The sequence below is a fragment of the Sphaerodactylus townsendi genome, linkage group LG04 (assembly GCF_021028975.2).
Source record: "Sphaerodactylus townsendi isolate TG3544 linkage group LG04, MPM_Stown_v2.3, whole genome shotgun sequence".
Classification (NCBI taxonomy): domain Eukaryota; kingdom Metazoa; phylum Chordata; class Lepidosauria; order Squamata; family Sphaerodactylidae; genus Sphaerodactylus; species Sphaerodactylus townsendi.
In genome coordinates, this window is record NC_059428.1 from 8,324,343 (window position 1) to 8,345,475 (window position 21,133).

Genomic DNA, 21,133 nt, shown 5'->3' on the forward strand with positions numbered 1-21,133 from the left:
CTCCTTCCTGCTGGCAGAGCCGTGCCTGCTTGACAAAGACCTGGCACAGCCTGGCAGAGGAGGCAGGAACCGGGCCAGCTGGGCGGTGGCCACAGGCCGAGGGCGCTTTGCCAGGGAGCTCGGAGCGAACCCCTGGCCAGGAACGGGGGCGGGGGGGGGGGGCTGGCAGGCCCCTGGCAACAAGATGGACGAGGGGGGGGGGGGAGAGTCTTTGCCTCTCCAAAGCGCCCCCAGGCAGGACCGAGGGACTGCCCCGGATTTCTCCCGGCAAGCGCGTGGGCCAGACCTCTGTGGGCCTCGGGGTCACTCTGGCCCACTCAGACGGGGAGCCCCCCCCCCCGGCCCCTTCCCAAGGTCTCTCGGGCGGGGAGGGGGCGGGCGGCTTCCAGCCTCAGGGTCGGGCTGGGCGAGCCAGTCTCCTGCTTGGCTCTCAGGCTTGCCGGCCAGTCGCCCTCTCCCAAGCCCAGCCTACCTCGCGGGGCTGTTGTGAGGAGACCCATCGGGGGAGGGACCAGGACGCCTAACAGCGTCGGAGGGGCTTGATCGCAGGGGGTGGGCCAAAGGGGGCTGCTGCCCATCTGAAACCGCCTCCCCCGCCCTGCCCAGCCGGCCCCCCGTCGCGGCTCTTCTCGCCTGGGCTGCCCAGGTAAACAGCAGCAGCGGCACCTGTGTCAATAGCAGGCGGGAGGCAAACACCGCGTGCCTCTCGGGCCCGGACGCTGCCGGGAGACGCCGCCGGGGAGGCCGAGGGGAAGCGGGGGGGGGGGGAGGCTGAGTGCCTGGCTTCTCCCCCCTCCCCAGGGCACCGGCCGGGGGGGGCCGCCTCCTCGGACGCCCTGCCCTCCCCCGGCAAGGACCCTCCCCGCAGCCAGGACCGCGGGCCGAGAGGGCGCCTGACCGCGTGCAGAGTGCCGTCCGCGCCGGAGCCGGGGAGGCCGCGCCGTCCAGCAGTCCAGCAGGGGGCGCGGGCGAGGCGGCTGCGGGGTCGGCGGGTCTGCCGGTGGGCGGGTTGGGCAGCCCGCCCCTCGCGACGTCCCTCGGTCCGCCCGACCGACCGCCCGCCTGCCGGGCTGCCAGTCGGGCTTGGGCGAGCGGGCGAGCGGCGGCGGCGGCGGCGAGGAAGGCTCCGTGCGCCGCCGCCTCCTCCTCCTCCTCGTCGTCCTCCTGCTCCTGCCGGCGGGATGGCGGCGCCGCGGACGGCCAACGGCTCCCTGCCCTGCGGCCCCGGGAACGCCACCGGCACCGCCTGCCAGCCCCCCCGCGGAGCCCCAGGTGAGGGGGGTCTCACGTGTCCTCCGCTCCGCCGCCCCCTCTGCAGCCCCCCCTCGCCCGCAGCGCCCGCCCCTAGCTTGTCTTCGGCGCCGGCTCTGCAGGCACGAGCCCTGGGGGGGGGGGGGGGATTCCCCGCCGTGGAGCAGGCGGCCCCCGCGCTCCCCGGCCCCCCGTTCCTCTCCCTTCCTCCTGGCCGCGGAGGGCGCGCGCAGCCCGGGCTTTGGGGGGCTCTTTCCTCCTAGCCCCGTCCCCCGCCCCGTCTCCCGGAGGGGCTACCTTTGGTCCGGTTCGCTCGCCCAGACCCGCTTCGGACGCCCCGGGGGTCCATCTGCATCGCCCTGCCTTTTGGGGGGGGGGGGAAGAAGGTGTAGACTCCAGCCCAAGTCTGGACTCGGGCACGGTGCGCCCCAGTGGCGACCCCCTTTCCACAACCCTCACCCCCCCTCCCGGCCGCGCAGGTCCTCTGGGCTCCTGTTAGGTACGGGCTCCCCTCACCCCCGCTGTCCGTGGCCCTTCCGGGCGGCCCCACTCCTGGACTTCCAGCCCGTGGGTGCCGTGCCACAGAGCATGCACAGAGCACCTGCTGTCCCTCAGCACTGTCAGCTGGGAAGGAGGGGAAAGGGACCCGCTGCATGGTGGGTGGTGGTGGGCATGGGCACTGAAGCGGTGCTCTCCCTCCTGCAGCCCCCCAAGTCTGCCCCTCTGGCTTGGGGCCGGAAGGAGGGGGTTGAGAACAGGGGAGGTGGGCCAGCACATTGACTAGCAGGGCAGATTCTGTCCTGCCCTCCTCCCCCGCTGCCCCATCCCTGGCCCCAGAACAGCAGGTGCCGGGAGAGCCCCCGACATGACAGCCGGGGCAGCGGTGATGTGGTGGAGAAAACTGGGCATGGGGGGTGAGCGGCGGGGGGCACAGGCTGCAGCCGGCCAAGAGACAGGAGACTGTGGTAAGGGAGGAGAGACCTCCTGGATCAGGCCGGCTGAGCAGCTCCTCCAAAGGGCCAGCAACGGGGCAGTGAGGCCTTCCCCCGAAGCAGTCTCCTGCTGTGATGCAGAGGTACACTGCCCCTGACTGGGGAGGTCTGATAGCCACCAACAGACCTCTCCTCTACAAGTCGACGGCAGCGTCTCCTGCTGAAGCTGTCTGCCCCGTGGGCCCCCCCCCACGCCCTCCAGCAGCGGAAGGGGGGGTCTGTTGCTTGCTGTGCCCAGAGCAGCATCCCTTTCGGGGGGCTGGGGCCGCCCTCCGAGCCTGGGGGTGGTGCACCCCCCCTTCCTGGGTGGTTGCTGATTCAGAGGGTGCCGCTGGGGGCTTCCAGGTGGGGCCCCCGTGGGTGTGTAGCTGCTGCCTGCTAGCCTCAAGTGCCCAGCTGGTGCACCTGGATTGCGTGGACTGAAAGGTGGGGGTCTGGAAACACAGGGCTTTGCGGGCACCTTTGCAGGCACTGCGGGGGGAGGGGGGAGCCCCTGGGCGCATTTCGGTCGTCCTCAGTTCAGCCGGAGGCACGGCAGCTCCGGTTCAGAGCGGTGCCAATTAGTGCCCCATCGCAGGATCCAGAGATTCCGCCCCCTCCCCCCGTCGTCCGCGTGAGCTTGCAGTGCCAAGAGGAGCCCTCCGCCCCACCTGCCCCCGCCTGCCCTTGGCGTCTGTCTCTGGAAGTCATGGCTGGTTGACCCACGTCTGCCATCAGCGGCCTGGAAGAAAGACCCAAAGGGGGTGACCGGGACTCCTGGGCTGGGGGCCGTGCAGTGGGGCAGCAGAGCCAGCCCCATGTCTTGGGGGCGGGGAAATGTAGGTCTCCGAGATGAGCATCAGTGCCCAGAGAGAGAGACCTGGACTGCAGCCCCATGAAGCCACTCAGAAGACGTGGGCAGGCCCCTCCGCATGGCCCACAGGGGGCAGAGCAGGTCTGGGCAGTCTGCAGGGTGGGGCCAGAGGCCCTGCTCGTGGGTGGGGAGGGACCCACCCGTGCCCCACCCTGGCAGAGAGGGAGATTCAGGCTCCCCAGCACGTTCCAGAAGCAGCAGAAGAGAGCCTCCGTCTGATGGCGCAGTCAAAGGAGCCGGGCAGCAGACTGCGGGGGAGGGGGGGTCTTTCTGCCCCCAAGGCGGCCCCTGGTCTGGAGGAGGAAGGCGTGACCCCAGGTGCCCTCCTTGGGGACCGGAGAGGGTCAGCAGCTGCTTACACCCCCCCCCTCCGCTCTGCCCCTCAGACTTGGACATCACTGTGCGGATCCTGCTCTACTCGGTCATCTTCCTGCTGGGCGTCTTTGGGAACGCGCTGGTGATGGCCGTCCTGGCCCTGAACAAGCGCCTGCGCACCGTCACCAACTCCTTCCTGCTCTCGCTGGCCGTCAGCGACCAGATGGTGGCGCTCTTCTGCATCCCCTTCACCTTCATCCCCAACCTGATGCAGACCTTCATCTTCGGCAAGGTCATCTGCAAGACCGTGGCCTACCTCATGGGTGAGCGTAGCTGCCTCTGGGGGGCGCCGGGGGCTTCGGCAGCGGGCAGCGGGGCCTCCCAACCCTTCCCTCCACGTGGCCCTGGGCGTGTGGCCAAGAGAGCCGTTCATGTTGGTCTACAGCTGCCTTGAGCTTTGTCCCCTGGTGGTTGGGCCAGAAGTGAGCGGAAGGCGGGGCCCGCTTCCTCCTTGCTTTCTGCCGGGGGGTGCTGAGCCCTGCCCCCCCCCCCCCGACAGGGCCCTGCTGCCCCGAGGCTGCCCGGCCGTGGTGTGTGAGCCCCCAACCCTGCCCTCCCCTAGGCATGTCGGTCAGCGTCTCCACCTTCAGCCTGGTGGCCATCTCCATCGAACGCTACAACGCCATCTGCAACCCCCTGCAGTCCCGTGTGTGGCAGACGCGCTCGCACGCCTACCGGGTCATCGTGGCCACGTGGCTGCTGTCGGCTCTCCTGATGCTGCCGTATCCCGTCTACACCTCCACCACCTCCGAGCCCACGCACCCCGGCATTTACCACTGCCGCCACAACTGGCCCGGGAATGTCAACCAAGCCTGGTGAGTGGTGCATGCTGGGAAAGGACTGCTGGTCCGGACAGGGGCTGGCGGGGGGAGCCCCCATGGATGGCCCCCTCTTGCTGCAGGGTGGGCCCCGACCCAGAAGCAGTACAGGGGATGCTCTTGCACACATCTGGGGGCCATCACCTAGGTGGGGGGGGGGGGGCTGGCGGGGAATCCTGATTTGCCCCTCCCACAAACGCATGGTTTTTTCCTGAATCTTCTCTTGAAACTTGTAGAATTTTTAACGTCAGAAAATGTTGTGTTGTCGAAGGCTTTCATGGCCAGATTCAACTGGTGGTTGTGGACTCGGAAAACCCACAACAATCAGAAAATGATGTTTTTTAAAAAAATCCATGGTGGTGGCATCCAAACTCAACCCATGATTTCCCCCCCACACACACACACACCCCTCCCCCCCACAAGGCACCTTTGGGATAAGGAGGCTTTTCCAGGACGTAACCATCTGAAACCCATCTGGCTCCACCACCGACTCCACCAGCAAGCATGGTGGGGGGAAACCAGTGGCGTACTGCGGATGGGGACATGGGATATCCCCAGAGGTGGGATCCAGCAGGTTCTCACAGGTTCCCGAGAGTAGGTTACTAACTATTTGTGTGTGCCGAGAGGGGGTTACTAATTGGTGATTTTGCCACGTGGTTTTTGCCTTAGTGACGCCCCTCCTCTCAGCAGTAGCGCGCAGAACTTGAAGCAGTCTAGCAGGAGGTGCACCGGCGTGCGTGGCAGCCTGCGCCTGCGTGCATTCGTTTCCCGCCCAAGGACCGGAGCAGCGGCTGCATCCTTGCCACAGCCCCGTCCAGGAATGCCCCGCCCCCTGAATGCCTGGCCCCGCCCCCATCGTGCCCCACCCAGCCCCATTGGCGCTACACCACAGTTTGAATCCCACCACCATGGGAACCTGTTACTAAAATTTTTGGATCCCACCACTGGATATCCCGTGTCCCTGGGTGCATGCCATCTTGTCACATGGGGGGCGCCCTGCGTGACAAAACTGTGTGCGCCACAGCCACATGCTGCTGAGCTCCGCCCCCTCCCAGCCTCCCCGCAGGGTGGGCAGCCGCGGCTCCCTCCCTCCCTTCTGGCTCCCATCAGTGGGGTGTTGGGAGCCAGACCGGGGGGCGGGTCATGCCTCCAGGTGCCATTGAGGCCCGGTGCACCACTGGGTGGAGACGTGTGGCCGTGGCTTCCCCACAGCAGACTGGGGAGAATTTAGCATCTGCTAAATTCCCGGGTGGGCACGGCCCCCAGACCCTCCAGCTTCTCTGCAGGAGACTCTTCAAGAAGCTGAGGAGGAAATCGGGGGGGGGGGGGGTCCTGAATGCTTTTTGGAAGCCCCAGCAGGAGAGGAGCTGTTGGCCCCTTCTAGCAAGGGTGGCTAGCGGCAACCCTGCAGGGTGGGCGTCCTGCTCTTCGCAGCAGGGTGCTGCCACTTGATATGGGGCTCCTGTCAGAGGGGTGCTGGGCTAGCGAGTGATTTGGGGGGGGAGCCGTGTGGATGCTGCTGCAGTCAGCCCAGCCTTGCCCAGCTCCCTTCATGTCCACCACTCTGCTGATTGACAGGTGTCTGAATTTCGCCTGAAGGGAGGCCGTCCTTCCTTCGGGGGCTGTCAGCGATTGGCGAGAGGCCCAGGCCTGGGATGGTTCTTCCTTCTCTCCCACAGCCAGGTCCTGCTTCCCCTGGCCAAATTGGGCAGCAAAGCTCCCCCCCTGCACCCCCCCCCCCCACCGGCCTTCTGCAGGGTGCTCCTCTTGAGAAAATGCCTCTCGTTCATCTGGCATCCTGGACTGGTCACCATTTTGTTGTTTAGGGGCTCCTTCTGCTCACAAAACACACCAGCCGTGACCCAGCCGCATTATAGCCATTCGAGCCCTAGCCCTGGGTTGGGTTGTTGCCGCCGGGCCGAGTGCGCCCAGCAGACGCCCAGGCGGTCGGCACGGGAGAGGTCGGAGCAGAGAGGAGGTCTCCCATCTCCGTTGCTGCCTGCGTCGTCCCCAAGAGTGGGCCCGTTGCTCATGTTGTGTCCTGTGTGAACTCCAGGGTGGGATCCACCGGTGGCCCCCAACTTCCTCGTGTGCTGAAGGGCAGTGGGCTTGTGCGGCCCCTCCTCGATCTGGCAGGTAGAGCTACGGGGGGGGGGGGAGGCGGGGAAGTGCTTTGGAGAGGTCTGACTCCACCAGTGGGGCTTGGGAATGGGGTGGGGGGTGGGGGCTGGATTTTGTCCTGCTGCTCCTTCACCCCCACCAAAGAGCTCACCTGAAAGGGCTTTGGAATAGGTCGCTTTCGGGGGCTGACCTGTTGCTTGGATCTGTTGAGTAGAGGAATGTGAGGGTACAGATGGGGAAATCCGAGTTGGGATGTGCCCAGTGGTGGGATCCAAAAATTTTAGTAACAGGTTCCCTCGCCAGCCCCCCCTCAGCAAAGGGGGCAGAGGCAAACCTGAGCCCTGGGCAAAACCTGAGTTGGATGCCCCCCTCCATGGGCAGCCACCCCACCACGACCCCCTAATTTTTTTTTTTGCACCAGGTCATTTCTAAATCATCATCACATTATAGAAAATGCCCCAACTCACAAACCTGAGCACAGCAATGGTGAAACACACAGGCTCTTTGATAGAGACTGGTGAGATAAAAGGCACGAAAGGCTGAGGATCCATGAATTGCAGTACCTGAAAGGGATTAACCCAGTTCAGGGAGCTGCATTATTAGTCGCAAGTGCTATAGGGAACCTTCACGTCCAAAGGCAGGATGCCTCTTGGGGAGGCGAGGGCGTGGAGGTGGAAAAGCGGACCCAATTAGTGACCCCCTCTCGGCACACACAAATAATTAGTCACCCACTCTCGGGAACTGGTGAGAACCTGCTGGATCCCACCTCTTGATGTGCCACGTCGCCGTGGGTGGTTGTGGCCAAGCTATTCTGCTCACTCTGTTTTGGGAGACCAATAAATTGTCCCCAGAGAGAGTGAGGATTTTGTAGTTTAAGTCCCTGTCACCCGTTACTTCCATTTGGGCTATCCGGAAGGCCTTATCATAGTGTTTCCCAACCTTTCCAACGGGTACCCTTGACCTCGCTCTTCATATCTCAGGGTATCCTTGAGGTTTGTTTGATTTATTTTTTTTTGCATTTTTTAGGGTTTTTCCCATTTTTGGCCTGTAGGTGGGGGGAGTGGCAAGCGGGAGGGGAGGGGAGGGAAAGCAGCGTTGACAGTTGTGTTGTTTGTTTGCCTAAATTTGGTATGTATTGGGGGGATTTAAAGGGAGAGTTCCCCGCAATCCACGGCAAATTTAGGCAAATAAAACAATGCTGTTTTTCTTCTTTAATGCTATTGTTTAAGAGGGAGCCCATGGGGCTTCCAACCCCCCTTCAAAATCCTTTGGATTCTGGTGGGGTGGGGGGCGAGGAACGATGCTTGTGTCCATGAGCTACCCCTGGCATCGCGTTATCCATGGCACCCCAGGGTACCACGGAACCCTGGCTGGGAATCACTGCCTTATCATAACGCGGGGGCTGATCTGCCTACCTTTAGCCAGCCGGTCTTGAGTTCGGGAGCAGCCGTGTGAGGCCCTGGAATTCTGAGGGCAGCAGTGGCTGCTAAAGCAAGGAGCAAGCGAGATCACGAATGGCCAAGAGCTCCGCTGGGAATTGTTGGAGGACGAGTATAAACCGAGCAAGAAGTTCTCCCATCTGCTGAGCACAGGCGGACGCTCTGCTCCGTGGCTGTTTTTTCCTGACAATTCGCAAGCAAGAGTTGAGTGGGTGGAAGCGCTGAGCAGAGAGACAGCGGTGTGGAAAGTCTGTTCTCGTTCGGCGGTTTGTGTTGGGCTCAGTTGGGTGAGATAATTTGCCAGGGTTTCTTTTCTATATCGCTGTGCCGCATTGCTGTTGCCCGTCGATGCCCTTTCTGATTTATAAATAAATCCAAGAGCAATTCACACATGCACACAAGATGTCCCTGCATTAATAAGGTATTAATAAATGCATTTACTGTGTTATTCTGGAAACGTACTCTCAGCGTATTTTGCGTTTTGTTTTAGACGTGCTTCTCCGTCGGTATTTTACGTCTGATCTCGAAAGTTTGTCTTTTATTCTGCTGCAGCGGCTCAGCCATTAGCCCTCCTGTTCCAAAGAATCCCGCAGCACATCCGATCTGGGTGGTGGGTGGTGGAAAAGGCCATCAGGTTGGAGCTGGCCTAGGGCAACCCTGCAGTAGGGTTTCCAAGAGCAGCAAGAGACGATGCTTCTCTCCCATCCAAGCGCTAAGTGGGGCTGACTCTGATCTGCTTGCGAGGCTTGATGAGATCAGACCGGCCTGGCCTTCCAGGGAAGGTCACGTCATATCTGCTCCCGTGTTTAGGAAGATGCGCGGCTGCTGCAAGGATTCCTTGGGGTGGAATCTGGGGGACCTCCCAGGCACTGGCCAATACACACTCTCCACCACCAGCTGTTTCCTGGACAGCCTTGAAAAAGGAGAAGGCTGCTGCGGGGGGGTGGGGGGTGGCGTTACGGTCTGTTGCTGGAGAAAGCGGCAAATGTGAGGATGGAGGGACGTGATATTTAAGCTGTTGTACCTTGTTGGGGCTTTAAAATAAATGGACCCTTCAACCTGGAATGGGGGCTTTGTCACAAGAGTGAGGCATCCCAGTGTTTCAGAGTTAAGTAGGTGAGGTATCCTTGTACGGCCCCCCTCGATCGAAGGCCCCATGTTGCTTCCTGTGACAAGGAAGAGTGCCCGGGCTTTCCACAGGTGGGTGGCTTCACAGGTGCCTTTCTCTCCCCGCCCCCAGGTATGTGCTGCTCTTGGTCACCCTCTTCTTTGTCCCTGGGCTGGTGATGATGGTGGCCTACGGGCTGATCTCGTGGGAGCTCTACCGTGGCATGCAGTTTGAGGTGGGCCAGACCCAGGAAGCCAAAGGTGAGTGTTTGGTGGTGGGAGGGTGTGGGGATGCCTGGCCTCTGCTGTGGCCTCTGGGGGATTTGGACTGGGGGGTGGGGGTGGGGGTCACCTGAAGATGGCTGTCCTCTCTAGCAGGCAGTTAAGGGTGAGGATTGGCAGGCACGAACACTCAGTGGTTACAGCACCTCTAAGGGTTTAGAGAGGTCAGATGGTGCTGGAGTGGACTGTGCTTCAGCGGGGGGCGGGGGGGTGAGGTTCTGTTTGCAGGGGCAGCTGGCCCCCTCCCCCAGTTTGCAGGGAGCAGCAGTGGCGTAGTGGCTAAGAGCAGATGCACTCTGATCTGGAGGAACCGGGTTTGATTCCCAGCTCTGCCGCTTGAGATGTGGAGGCTTATCTGGGTAATTCAGATTAGCCTGTGCACTCCCACACACGCCAGCTGGGTGACCTTGGACTAGTCACAGCTTCTTGGAGCTCTCTCAGCCCCACCTACCTCACAGGATGTTTATGGTGAGGGGGGAAGGGCAAGGAGCTTGTAAGCCCCTTTGAGTCTCCTACAGGAGAGAAAGGGGGGATATAAATCCAAACTACTCCTCTTCCTCCTCCTCCTCCTCTTCTTCTTCTTCTTCTTCTTTTCTTCCTCACCACAACAAATGAGAGTGGAGGGGGCTGGGAGATGATTAAAAGGGTTGAGTTTATTAATTGGCAGCTGTCTGCACAGGAGTTATTTTATAGAGGAACAGTTGCGTCATTTTATGTTTTACTGTTTTAATTTGATTTATTTGATATTGGATCGGATTGTAAGCTGCCCTGAGCCCAACTTCGGCTGGGAATTGAGCAGGGTACAAATTTAACAAAATAACCATAACAGGAGAATGGCCCACCTGGCCAAGAGCCGACCTCTCGAGGTGAATCAGCCGCAGGACCCAGCAAGCAGGGCGGCCTTTCCACCGCCTCCTTCCCAGCCAGCCCTGGGGCCCCCTCCCATGCCAGGCAGATTATCTTCTTGGATCAGAGGGCCAGACTTTCAGAGAGGAGAGAGGTCGTCTTCATGGGAGGTTCCGATTATCTTGATACTTGTTGGGAGTCCAATAAATCTTGATATTTGTTGGACAGTCTACCACCGTGATGGTGAACCTTTGGCACTCCAGATGTTATGGACTACAATTCCCATCAGCCAATTGGCCATGCTGGCAGGGGCTGATGGGAATTGTAGTCCATAACATCTGGAGTGCCAAAGGTTCGCCACCACTGGTTCTACCAGATCCAACCAGTCCCTCACTTGCCTGGCAGACAGTTTCTCGGTCCAGAAGGTGGAAGAGGCCACAAGGGGATCGGCTGTTTTAGATCTGCTCCTAACCAGCAGCAATGACCCTAGTGAATGAGGTGGACGTGGTCGGACCCTTAGGTGGGAGTGATCATGTTCTCCTGGAGTTTGTTAGACAGTGGAAAGGGGATGCTAAGCACAGTCAGACACTGGGAATTCTGGACTTTAAGGGAGCTGATTCCAGTAGATTGCTGGGTGTGATCCTCGTGGTAAAAAGTACTCAAAGAGAAGGGAGTGCAGGATGGCTGGGAGTTTCTTAAAAGTGAGATCTTGAGGGCACAATTTCAAACAGTTCCAATGAGGAGGAAAAATGGGAGGTGTCTAAAGGAACCCGGATGGACATCTAAAGAACTTTCCACTGAGCTGAAATTTAAAAGGGACACGTACAAGAAACAGAAAAAGGGGGGAAATCGCCAAAGAGGAATTCAAACAAACAAGCAGGATGTTGTAGAGAGAAAGTCAGAAAAGCTAAAGCTCACAATGAGCTGAGGCTTGCCAGAGAGGTTAAAAACAACAAAAAAGGCTTTTTGGGTTATGTCCGTAGCAAAAGGAAGAAAAATGATAGGATAGAGTCACTGCATGGAGGAGATGGCAAAATACTAACAGGGGATGGAGAAAAGACAGAACTACTCAACACCTTCTTGGTCTCCATCTTTTCCCCAAAAGGAAACGGTTCTGAACCAGAGGGAAATGAAACAGAAGATACAGTAGGGGAAATTCAGTACAGAATAAATAGAGGTAGTGCAGGAATACCTGGCTACTTTAAACGAATTCAAATCTCCAGGGTTTGATGTGCTACAACCCAGGGTATTAAAAGAACTGGCAGAAGTAATCTCAGAACCACTCGCTATAATCTTTGAGGACTTCTGGAGAACAGGAGAAGTCCCAGCAGACAGGAGGAGGGCTAATGTTGTCTCCATCTTCAAAAGGGGAAAAAAGAGGCCCCAAGCAATTATCACCCAGTCAGCCTGACATCAATGCCAGGAAAGATTCTGGGGCAGATCATTAAATAGACAGTCTGTAAACAATTAGGAGGGGATGCCGTGATCCCTTTAAGTCAACATGGGTTTCTCAAACACAATTCATGCCAGACTAATCTCTCCTTTTTCATGGAGTGAAAAGCTGTGTGGACTAAGGGACGCTGTGTGGACGTAGCATACCTGGATTTTAGTGAAGCTTTTGGCAAGGTGGCCCATGATATTCTTTGGGGGGAAGAATTAGGACTAATAAAAGGAAACACTTCTTCACGCAACGTGTGATTGGTGTTTGGAATATGCTGCCACAGGAGGTGGTGATGGCCACTAACCTGGATAGCTTTAAAAAGGGCTTGGACAGATTTATGGAGGAGAAGTCGATCTATGGCTACCAATCTCGATCCTCTTTGATCTGAGATTGCAAAGGCCTTAACAGACCAGGTGCTTGGGAGCAGCAGCAGCAGCAGAAGGCCATTGCTTTCACCTCCTGCACGTGAGCTCCCAAAGGCACCTGGTGGGCTACTGTGAGTAGCAGAGTGCTGGACTAGGTGGACTCTGGTCTGATCCAGCAGGCTCGTTCTTATGTTCTTATGTTCTTGCAAGCCAGCTAGTCAAATGAAGGCTAGACCTAGACCAGGCTGCTGTTAAGACGGGTTTGTAATTGGTTGACTGACCGAACCCAAAGGGTGCTCACCAATAGCCTCCCACATCTCTTTCGGCTACTCCGCCTGGGCACAAAATCCACGCTGAGGTGGCAGAAGATTAGGTGGCCAGAAGGAGGTCACGGGTTGCCCTTGTGAACAGATACTGAGAAAGCCCCCACCCCCAAAAAAATGAGGCCTCAGGCCTTTGTGTCCGTTTCATGGGTGTTCTCTGATGAGTTTTCTGTTGTCTGTCACTTGTCTCATCACATAATTTTGTACATTGGTCTCGGGGCATGGTTCCTAAATAGCCAGTATTAAGTTTTGAAATGGATGGTGGGAGACCATTCCAAGCCTATATAGGGAGTGGCAGTATATAACACTGTGACAAGGCAATATACGTCACTGTCACATTGCCTTCTCCTCCCCTCGCCCCCAGCCCAGCAGAATGGCGGTGCCCAGCCGCTGGCTGCGTGCGACGATGGCGACGGCTGCTACATCCAGGTGCCGCGGTCTGCAGGAGGCGCCGTGGAGCTGTCAGTCCTGACCTCGGATGACCACGCCAAGGAGGAGCAGGCCCGGGTCAACCGCTCGCAGGCCAAGCTGCAGGCCAAGAGGCGCGTCATCCGCATGCTCATCGTGATCGTGGTCCTCTTCTTCGTCTGCTGGCTGCCCCTCTACGTGGCCAACACGTGGCGGGCCTTCGACCCCAGGGCCGCCCACCGGGCTCTCTCGGGCGCCCCCATCTCCTTCATCCACCTGCTGTCCTACACCTCGACCTGCGTCAACCCCTTCATCTACTGCTTCATGAACAAGCGCTTCCGCAAAGCCCTGGCTGCCACGTGTACCGGCTGCGTGGCCCCCTGCCGCCACCGGCCCCACCCCCTGGATGACGAGGTCACGGCCACGGGAGCCTCCCTCTCCAAGTTCAGCTACACCACCGTCAGCAGCATCGGGCCACCCTGATCCACGCGGCCCGGCTTCTCTCTGCTCCCCCCTTCCCTGACGTGGGAGGGGGGCAAGGGACACCCTCCAGTCCCCCTCCCCTCCAGGCCTCTGACCAACCCTGTGGGCCCCCCCTTGAGGCTCCTAGGCCCTGCTGTCCGCCCAGGCCAAGAACAGTGGTCCAAAGGAGAGCACCCGACTGGGGGTTACTAGGGAGGGGATCAGCTCTCAGGTGGCCCCCTGCATGCTTGTCTGTGTGTGTGGGGGGGGCACTGGGCCTGGGACTGTGTGGGGGGGGAAGGGCAGAGGGCCTTCTGTCTGTCAGGCCTGAATTGTGGCTCTTTCCAAGGGGAGCAGTGCCCCCTCCCCTCCCTGGCTGCCAGGGTCCCTCTGGGCTGCCTCGGGGAGCTCCGTACCCCAGTCTGTGCTTCATGGAGACTGTCGTGGTGAGCAGGGGTGGGGGAGGCCCCAGTTTGGGCTGTGGGTGCCCACCCGTCCAGGGCCACCCACTTGGATAGGGGGGCAGCAGCAGCAGCAACATTGAACGGCCAAGAGACTGAGAGCCGCGGCTGAGTTCCCTTCTCCTGCCAGTCCTTCCGTGCGCCCGCAGGCCCGTGACGTGGGATTGATAATACCAGCCTACCTTGCAAGTGTGTCATAAATATTGCTCAGATCATGTGTGGGGGGGACCCTTCGTGCCCACCTTGTGCTTTTGCTAAGTGGTAGCATCACTGCCGTCGTCATCATCGTCCAGAAGGGAGGGGCCGCCCCTGGCCAGACCCCCTCCGATGCGCAATTGGTCTGCGTTCGTTTTCCATGAAGGACGTGCGCAGCGGGGGGCAAGGCAAGCGGACCCTTTTGGCTGCAGTTTCCCCTGGCAAGTGACCCCTCCGCCCCCACCCCCAACCCCCCCACCCCGCCCCATGTGTATTTCATGTTCTGTGTATGTCCAATAAAGTCCTCAGAATTGAACTGCTTTGTGCTGCTGTTGGGACTCCTGCGACGGGGAAGGGAAATTGTCCCCCCCCCCACATACACAGAGAGAGAGTCCCCCCCCCACAGAGTCTGCTGCCCCCACCCCTGTGTGGCCACCCACCCTCTCAGAGGCTTCAACCCCTCTGCCTGAAGTACCAGCCGGGGTAAAATGCTTCATCGGGGGGGCTGGGATGGGGTGGGGGCGTGAAAGCTGCCTGGAGTCTGTCACCCCCCCAATTGTGGAGCCAAGAGCCCCACCCCCGCCATGTGTTCAAACTTTGGACAGTGCAAAAGGAGCCATATGTGCTGGTTGGAGAGGGGAGGGATCGTGGCTTGACCCAGCCCCTCCCTGCAGTAGTCTGAGAGGCAGAAGCCCCCAACAGTTACTACACACATTCACACACACACACACATTCACACCTCATAGCAGTTTTTGGTAACGTGACACTGTGGTGAATGTTGCCGTGGACCGTGAGGCAGCGACAGATGTGTGCTCACGCCGGCCTCTGCCTGTTTTCTAGCGTGAGGACACCTGCTCCCCCCCAGCCCCCCCCCCACACACCCTGAGCCCCATTCCCAAATGAAGCGGAAGGAATCCTGCCTGCAAGTACCTGCAGGGGGCGGGGGGGGGGGCGCAGGGCAAAGGACTGGGGGCCTTGGAAGAGGAGCTGTTAGGGAAGTTCCAGGGAGGCTGGGGGAAGTGGGGGGTGGGGTACGGCCTCTGCTCCAAGCCCTCCTGCCTCTCAGGACCCAGATGTGTTGTGTGTGCCCCCCCCCACAGAAGCAAGGGGGCAGTTTGCCCCAAGGAGCCCCGTGACTCAGCCCCACACTTTCCAAACCCACCTGCATGTGCAGAGGTCGGTCTAACCTGAGGGGGCCCCAGCCTTTGGGCGCCAGGGAGCCCCTCGCAGGGCAGTGGGCACAGCTACGCAACGGCCTCCTGGGGCCACCGAGGGCCGTCTTCTCGACTCAGACTGGCAGCGGCCTTCCAGGGTCTTGGGCGCTGGTCCCTCCCACACCAAAGAATAAGCTCAGCCATCACAGCAGGGTTGTTGTGCGGAGGGAGAAGGCTTTCAGCTGACGAGAGTGGGCAGCCCAGCGGCAGTGCCAGGGAAGTGCAGGGGCTGGCTTGGTTGCCCTCTTCCTTGGTGGCCACGGCCATGCAGAGAGTCAGGCGGCTGCTCCTGGAGCCATGGCTGTGCCCTCCGCTTCATCCTCACCGCAGCCCTGTGAGGTCGGCTGGGCTGAGACAGGAAGGAAGGCTTTTTCTGTCTTCGTTGAGCCTGGAATGACCGCATGAGCTTCCAGCAGCCAGTGAGATGTTTGCTTCCGTGCCAACTGGGCACCTTTTGAAGGGAGCCGAGAGGCACAGAGGAAGTGGTTGGTCAGGAGGGAGCAGCTGTTCTCAGGAAGGAAGGAAGGAAGGAAGGAAGGAAGGAAGGAAGGAAGGAAGGAAGGAAGGAAGGAAGGAAGGAAGGAAGGAAGGAAGGAAGGAAGGAAGGAAGGAAGGAAGGAAGGAAGGAAGGAAGGAAGAAGGAAGGAAGGAAGGAAGGAAGGAAGGAAGGAAGGAAGCTCACACCCTCCTTGAACCTGGCAGAACCCCCCCCCCCCCGCGCAAGGCACCTGCAAACAGGAGGGTGTACCTGGGCAGGTGGGCTGCAGCTCAAGGGGTCCATCTATCATCTGACCCATCAAAGTGAACAGAGTTCCTTCCAGCAGAACTTTCCGGCGTTAAGAACATAAGAACATAAGAACAAGCCAGCTGGATCAGACCAAAGTCCATCTAGTCCAGCTCTCTGCTACTCGCAGTGGCCCACCAGGTGCCTTTGGGAGCTCACATGCAGGAGGTGAAAGCAATGGCCTTCTGCTGCTGCTGCTGCTCCCGATCACCTGGTCTGCTAAGGCATTTGCAGTCTCAGATCAAAGAGGATCAAGGTTGGTAGCCACAGATCGACTTCTCCTCCATAAATCTGTCCAAGCCCCTTTTAAAGCCATCCAGGTTAGTGGCCATCACCACCTCCTGTGGCAGCATATTCCAAACACCAATCACACGTTGCGTGAAGAAGTGTTTCCTTTTATTAGTCCTGTTCCTCTTCCCCCCAGCATTTTCAATGGATGCCCCCTGGTTCTAGTATTGTGAGAAAGAGAGAAAAATGTCTCTCTGTCAACATTTTCTACCCCGTGCATAATTTTGTAGACTTCAATCATATCCCCCCTCAGCCGCCTCCTCTCCAAACTAAAGAGTCCCAAACGCTGCAGCCTCTCCTCATAGGGAAGGTGCTCCAGTCCCTCCTCAATCATCCTTGTTGCCCTTCTCTGCACTTTTTCTATCTCCCTCAATATCCCTTTTTTTTGAGATGCGGCGACCAAGAACTGGACACACAGGACTCCAAGTCGCGGTCCTTTTCCGCGACTTTATGTAAGGGCATGACAATCTTTTTGCAGTTTTATTATCAACTCCTTTCCTAATGATCCCCAGCATAGAGCTCTTGCCTTTTTTCACATTGAAGGCTGCCATGCATTTGAGTTGACATTCCCATGGAACTATCAACTAAGGCATTTCAAATCCCTTTCCTGGTCTCGTGACTGATAGCACTGACCCTGTGGAATGGCGATGTATGTGAAGTTTGGATTTTTTTGCCCCTATGTGCATCAACTTTGCATTTTGGCTACATTGAACTGCATTTGCCATTTCTTAGCCCACTCACCTAATTTATCCAAGGTCCGCTTGGAGCTCTTACGCCGAATCCCTTTGTGGTTCTCACCCACCCTACATAATTTGGTATCATCTGCAAACTTGGCCACCACGCTACCCACCCCTACTTCCAGGTCATTTATGAATAGGTTAAAGAGCACTGGTCCCAAAACGGATCCTTGGGGGACACCACTCCCGACATCTCTCCATCTTTGGCGTTACCAAAGTGTGCCCCTTTTTTCCTGTATGTGGCAGGATTCAAGGCTGACTGGCATACAGTGCAGGGCCCATTTGCCACAGGTGGGTCTCCGGCATGTAGCAGGACGCTAAGAGCCCCCCCCAAAGGGCAGTGCCCCCCCCCAGCTTCACACGCCAGGGCGACAACCAGGCTTCTACAGATGAGGAGATGACAGAAATCCCCTTCTAGAAAATATTTTTGGAAAGAGCTGGAAATGAGCCTGGGCAGTCCGCCTCCGAGGGCAGTCCACGTGGCAGGCCTCCCTGCCCACCCCCCACCCCCACCTGCAAAGGGGAAGGAAGGCCAACCAGGCAAAGCGGGTGGAGGGCTTTGTGGCCCTGGGGCTGACAGTCTCTGGGTTGGGAGGTCCTTGGGGACTGGGGAGGGAGGGGTTTATGGGGGAGAGGGACCGCAGAGAGGGTGTAATGCCAGAGAGTGGGGGGGGCCTCCCCCAGCCCCTCTAAAGCAACCACTTCTTTCTAGGAGACTGAGGTCTCTAGTCTGGAGGTAATTCTGGGAGGTCTCCAGGCCCTGCCTGGGGGTTGGCAACCTGACTTGTTACCAAGAGAGCCAGCACCGGTACTGTTAAGAGCTGTGGATCTTCTCTGGTGGGTCAGGTTCCGTTCCCTTCTCCTCCACATGAGGCCTGCTGGGTGGCCTTGGGCCGGTCACAGTTCTTTCAGAACTCTCTCAGTCCCACCTGCCTCTCCGGGGGTCTGTTGTGGGGGGAGGAAGAGGAAGGAGTTTGTAAACCACACGGAGGCTCCGTGCAGCAATGAACAGGAGGGGGTGTCATAAAATCAAACTCTTCTTCTTGTTGTTCCTTGAAATGAGCCCCGGGGGCTTCCTTCCGCCAAGTCACATCAGAACTCCTCAGTGGTTTTTGTGGGCTGGAGGGCTGCTGAAACCCTGTGCTTGTCTCTTCCAGTCAGTGTTGCGTGTGTCTGCATGTCCCCTCTGTGTGTGTGTGTGTGTGTGTGTAAACGCTGTCAAGTTGTTTCCAGCTCTTGGCGATCCTATGAGTCACTGTCCTCCCAGACATCCTGCTGTTAGGAGCCTCGCTCGGGTCTCGCCCGCTGGGGGCCGCGGCGGCTTCCTTGGCGGAGTCCATCCATCGCATGTTGGGCCGCCTCCTTCTTTCCGTGCTGCCTTCAACTTGTCCTGGTATTCTCCAGTTGCCTTCAACTTCTGTGAGTCTTTTCTAGTGACTCTAGTCTACTCGTCATGTGACCAAAGTACAAGAGCCTCAATTAATGTCTGGCCGAAGGCTTTCGTGGCCAGAATCGCCAGTGTTGTTGGTTTTCCGGGTACTTTGGCCATGTTCTAATCTAGGAGAAAATGCTACACAGCCATACAACCAGTGGTGGGATTCAGCCGGTTCGCACCACTTTGGCAGATCCAGTTGTTAAAATGGTGCTTGTGAACAACCGGTTGTTAAATTATTTGAATCCCACCACTGCATACAACCTGGGAAACCCACAACACCCCAGCCTCAACGAAGTCATTTCAACTTCTAGGGAGAGTTCAGTCTTGATATGATCCGCAATCCAGTTTGGGGGGGGGGGTGAGGGGGTGGGCATGGGGGTCGACGGTATCTGTACAGCTCTCATCCATCCCCCCATTTCAAAGGAATAAATTTTCTGTCCGCTCTTTTCTTCCTCACCCACACACAGCCATGGGGAATACTCTGGCAGGAACGATCTCCATCTTGGTTGCATTCAGGAACCTTTTCAAGCTCCTCTCCGAATCTCCTTCTGGTTTCTTGGCTGCAGCCGCCTCCCTTCTGGCTGATTGACGGAGCCTCGAACCATTCCGGCTTCCTCGTTGCTCACCCTAAAGTTGAGTGATTCTCCCGTAGTCGTTACTTTTGTCTTCTTGGTGCTGAGCAGCAGCAGCAGCCCTGCTTGGGCCCTCCCTCCTCTAACTTTCAGCAGGCTGTGACGGTTCACCCAGTTCGCAGCTTTCCTCTTTTTGTGTCAGAAATGGGGAATCCCGGGCGGGCATATCCCAAATTGTTCGCATTCCTCCCCGCAGTGTTCACATTCCAACCTCATCTCAATCTAATCCAGCTTTCCTTGTGATTTTGTTCTGCAGACAGACTGAACGGGCAGGGAGATACAATGCATCCTTCTCTGGCATCTTTGCCAAATGTCTCGGAGGGGGGCGGGAGGGGGGGTGCTCAGTAAGCAGCAAAGAGTTGGGTGCCTTGATTGTGTGTTCCTGCATGGCGGGGGGGAGGGGGGGGGTTGGAATTAATGGCCCTTGTGGTCTCTTCCAACTCTATTGTTACCCCGGTTAGAGGGAACAGCATAAGTTTCCCAATTCAGATTTAGAGAATCAAAGAGACAGACAAAGAAAATGATTTCAAGAAGTTATCAAGTTTATTAGAGAGGAACAGGTTGCAAAAGCACCCTGGGAGGAAAGACTCAACTTCGGCTTTGGGGACCGTCCCTTTTATCGAAAAGCATCACACGCGAAGTCATTAAATTCCTATACATCACAGAATTCTTGACACCTTGGAATGACATACAACACTTAAAATCCCCCAGTATAGACACATAATTTTGTCGGGCTAATGATTCTTTTGACATAAAGATGTTTTCTTTTGGCGACTCTGAGAGGTACGTCCCATAGACTGATCGCTTCTTTATTACATGTTCATTCTATTACCTCGTTAAACTCAGGGTTCATTACAGGACAATCCTTAAACAATTTTCCACTTTATTAAAACAACTTTATCCCGACGCTTCTCGACCCTTGGCACCATCTCAGTGCCCCTTTCTTCACCCGCTTAGATGGATGACAAAACACAGAATCTGACAGGAGGAATGCACTGAGATGGCAAAATTATAGATAAGTGTAGTCTGAACGCTTTGGCTGGTGTACCCTTAGAGGCCTCCTTTGGTTATGTGTTAGGGGCTTGTTTTAGGCTATGTTTTACTTATGCCGTCAGGGTCTGCTGAATCAGCAGAAAGTGTAGACATCCATGTTGTCTAGCTCTCCGCCATCCAGCTCAAGTTGAGAGCTGGAGGCCTTCCCACAATGAGCAACTCAAAATAGCTAGTATAACATAGGAATAAGCATATCATAATTATTGAATATAAGTGAGTAATAAATGCCACTAAATATGACTAAATGTGATTATACTTTCAGTGCTAACACTATGAATCTATGAAGATGAACTCCTTTTCTGAGGGGGGATAGGATTGAAGTCTATAAAATTATGCCTGGGGTAGAAAATGTTGACAGAGAGAAATTTTTCTCTCTTTCTCGCAATACTAGAACCAGGGGGCATTCATTGAAAATGCTGGGGGGAAGAATTAGGACTAATAAAAGGAAACACTTCTTCACGCAACGTGTGATTGGTGTTTGGAATATGCTGCCACAGGAGGTGGTGATGGCCACTAACCTGGATGGCTTTAAAAAGGGCTTGGACAGATTTATGGAGGAGAAGTCAATCTATGGCTACCAATCTTGATCCTCCTTGATCTCAGATTGCAAATGCCTTAGCAGACCAGGTGCTCAGGAGCAGCAGCAGCCGCAGAAGGCCATTGCTTTCCCATCCTGCAGGTGAGCTCCCAAAGGCACCTGGTGGGCCACTGCGAGTAGCAGAGTGCTGGACTAGATGGACTCTGGTCTGATCCAGCAGGCTAGTTCTTATGTTCTTATGTTCCCTGGCAGGTAGATAAGAGCCGGCTTCATGGGATGGGAGAATCTCCCTCTTTGCAGCAGCAGAGCTGTTGGGGTGCACCGAGTTCCACCCATTACATCCCGCTGCCCACTGGCTCGCTCCCTGCCTGCCCACCCCTCGGTCCCCCATTGATGCTGAGCCAGGAAAAGGGATAAAAAATTCCCCAAGAGCTGAGTGGTGGTGGAGCCGGGGGTGGGGATGGGGGTGGGGGGGCGCTGTTCTGGGAATCCAGTGCTGCTGATCTACTCAGCAAATGCCTTAGCAGACCAGGTGCTCGGGAGCAGCAGCAGCAGAAGGCCATTGCTTTTACCTCCTGCAGGTGAGCTCCCAAAGGTATCTGGTGGGCCACTGCGAGTAGCAGAGAGCTGGACTAGATGGACTCTGGTCTGATCCAGCTGGCTTGTTCTTGTGTTCTTATGTTCTTAAATAAGTGACTTGTGGTTAAATTTGG

The 21,133-nt window shown here is 57.4% G+C and overlaps 1 protein-coding gene across 1 annotated transcript; it reads left to right on the forward strand.

Annotated features, from left to right (window-relative positions):
* The first annotated feature begins 1,002 nt into the window (after positions 1–1,002).
* CCKBR (cholecystokinin B receptor) lies at positions 1,003–14,064 on the forward strand. Its single transcript, XM_048495635.1, has 5 exons — positions 1,003–1,272; positions 3,483–3,734; positions 4,034–4,286; positions 9,090–9,217; positions 12,578–14,064. Exons 1-5 carry the CDS (start codon positions 1,182–1,184, stop codon positions 13,102–13,104), a joined length of 1,251 nt encoding a protein of 416 aa, XP_048351592.1. The 5' UTR covers positions 1,003–1,181; the 3' UTR covers positions 13,105–14,064.
* Positions 14,065–21,133: the final 7,069 nt, after the last annotated feature.

Excerpts from the sequence above, each read along its gene's own strand:
- CCKBR (XM_048495635.1), top strand. The coding sequence starts at position 1,182 with ATGGCGGCGCCGCGGACGGCCAACGGCTCCCTGCCCTGCGGCCCCGGG. Across the intron at positions 3,735-4,033 it reads GACCGTGGCCTACCTCATGG|GCATGTCGGTCAGCGTCTCC; the intron begins GTGAGCGTAGCT and ends GCCCTCCCCTAG. Across the intron at positions 4,287-9,089 it reads GGGAATGTCAACCAAGCCTG|GTATGTGCTGCTCTTGGTCA; the intron begins GTGAGTGGTGCA and ends CCCCGCCCCCAG.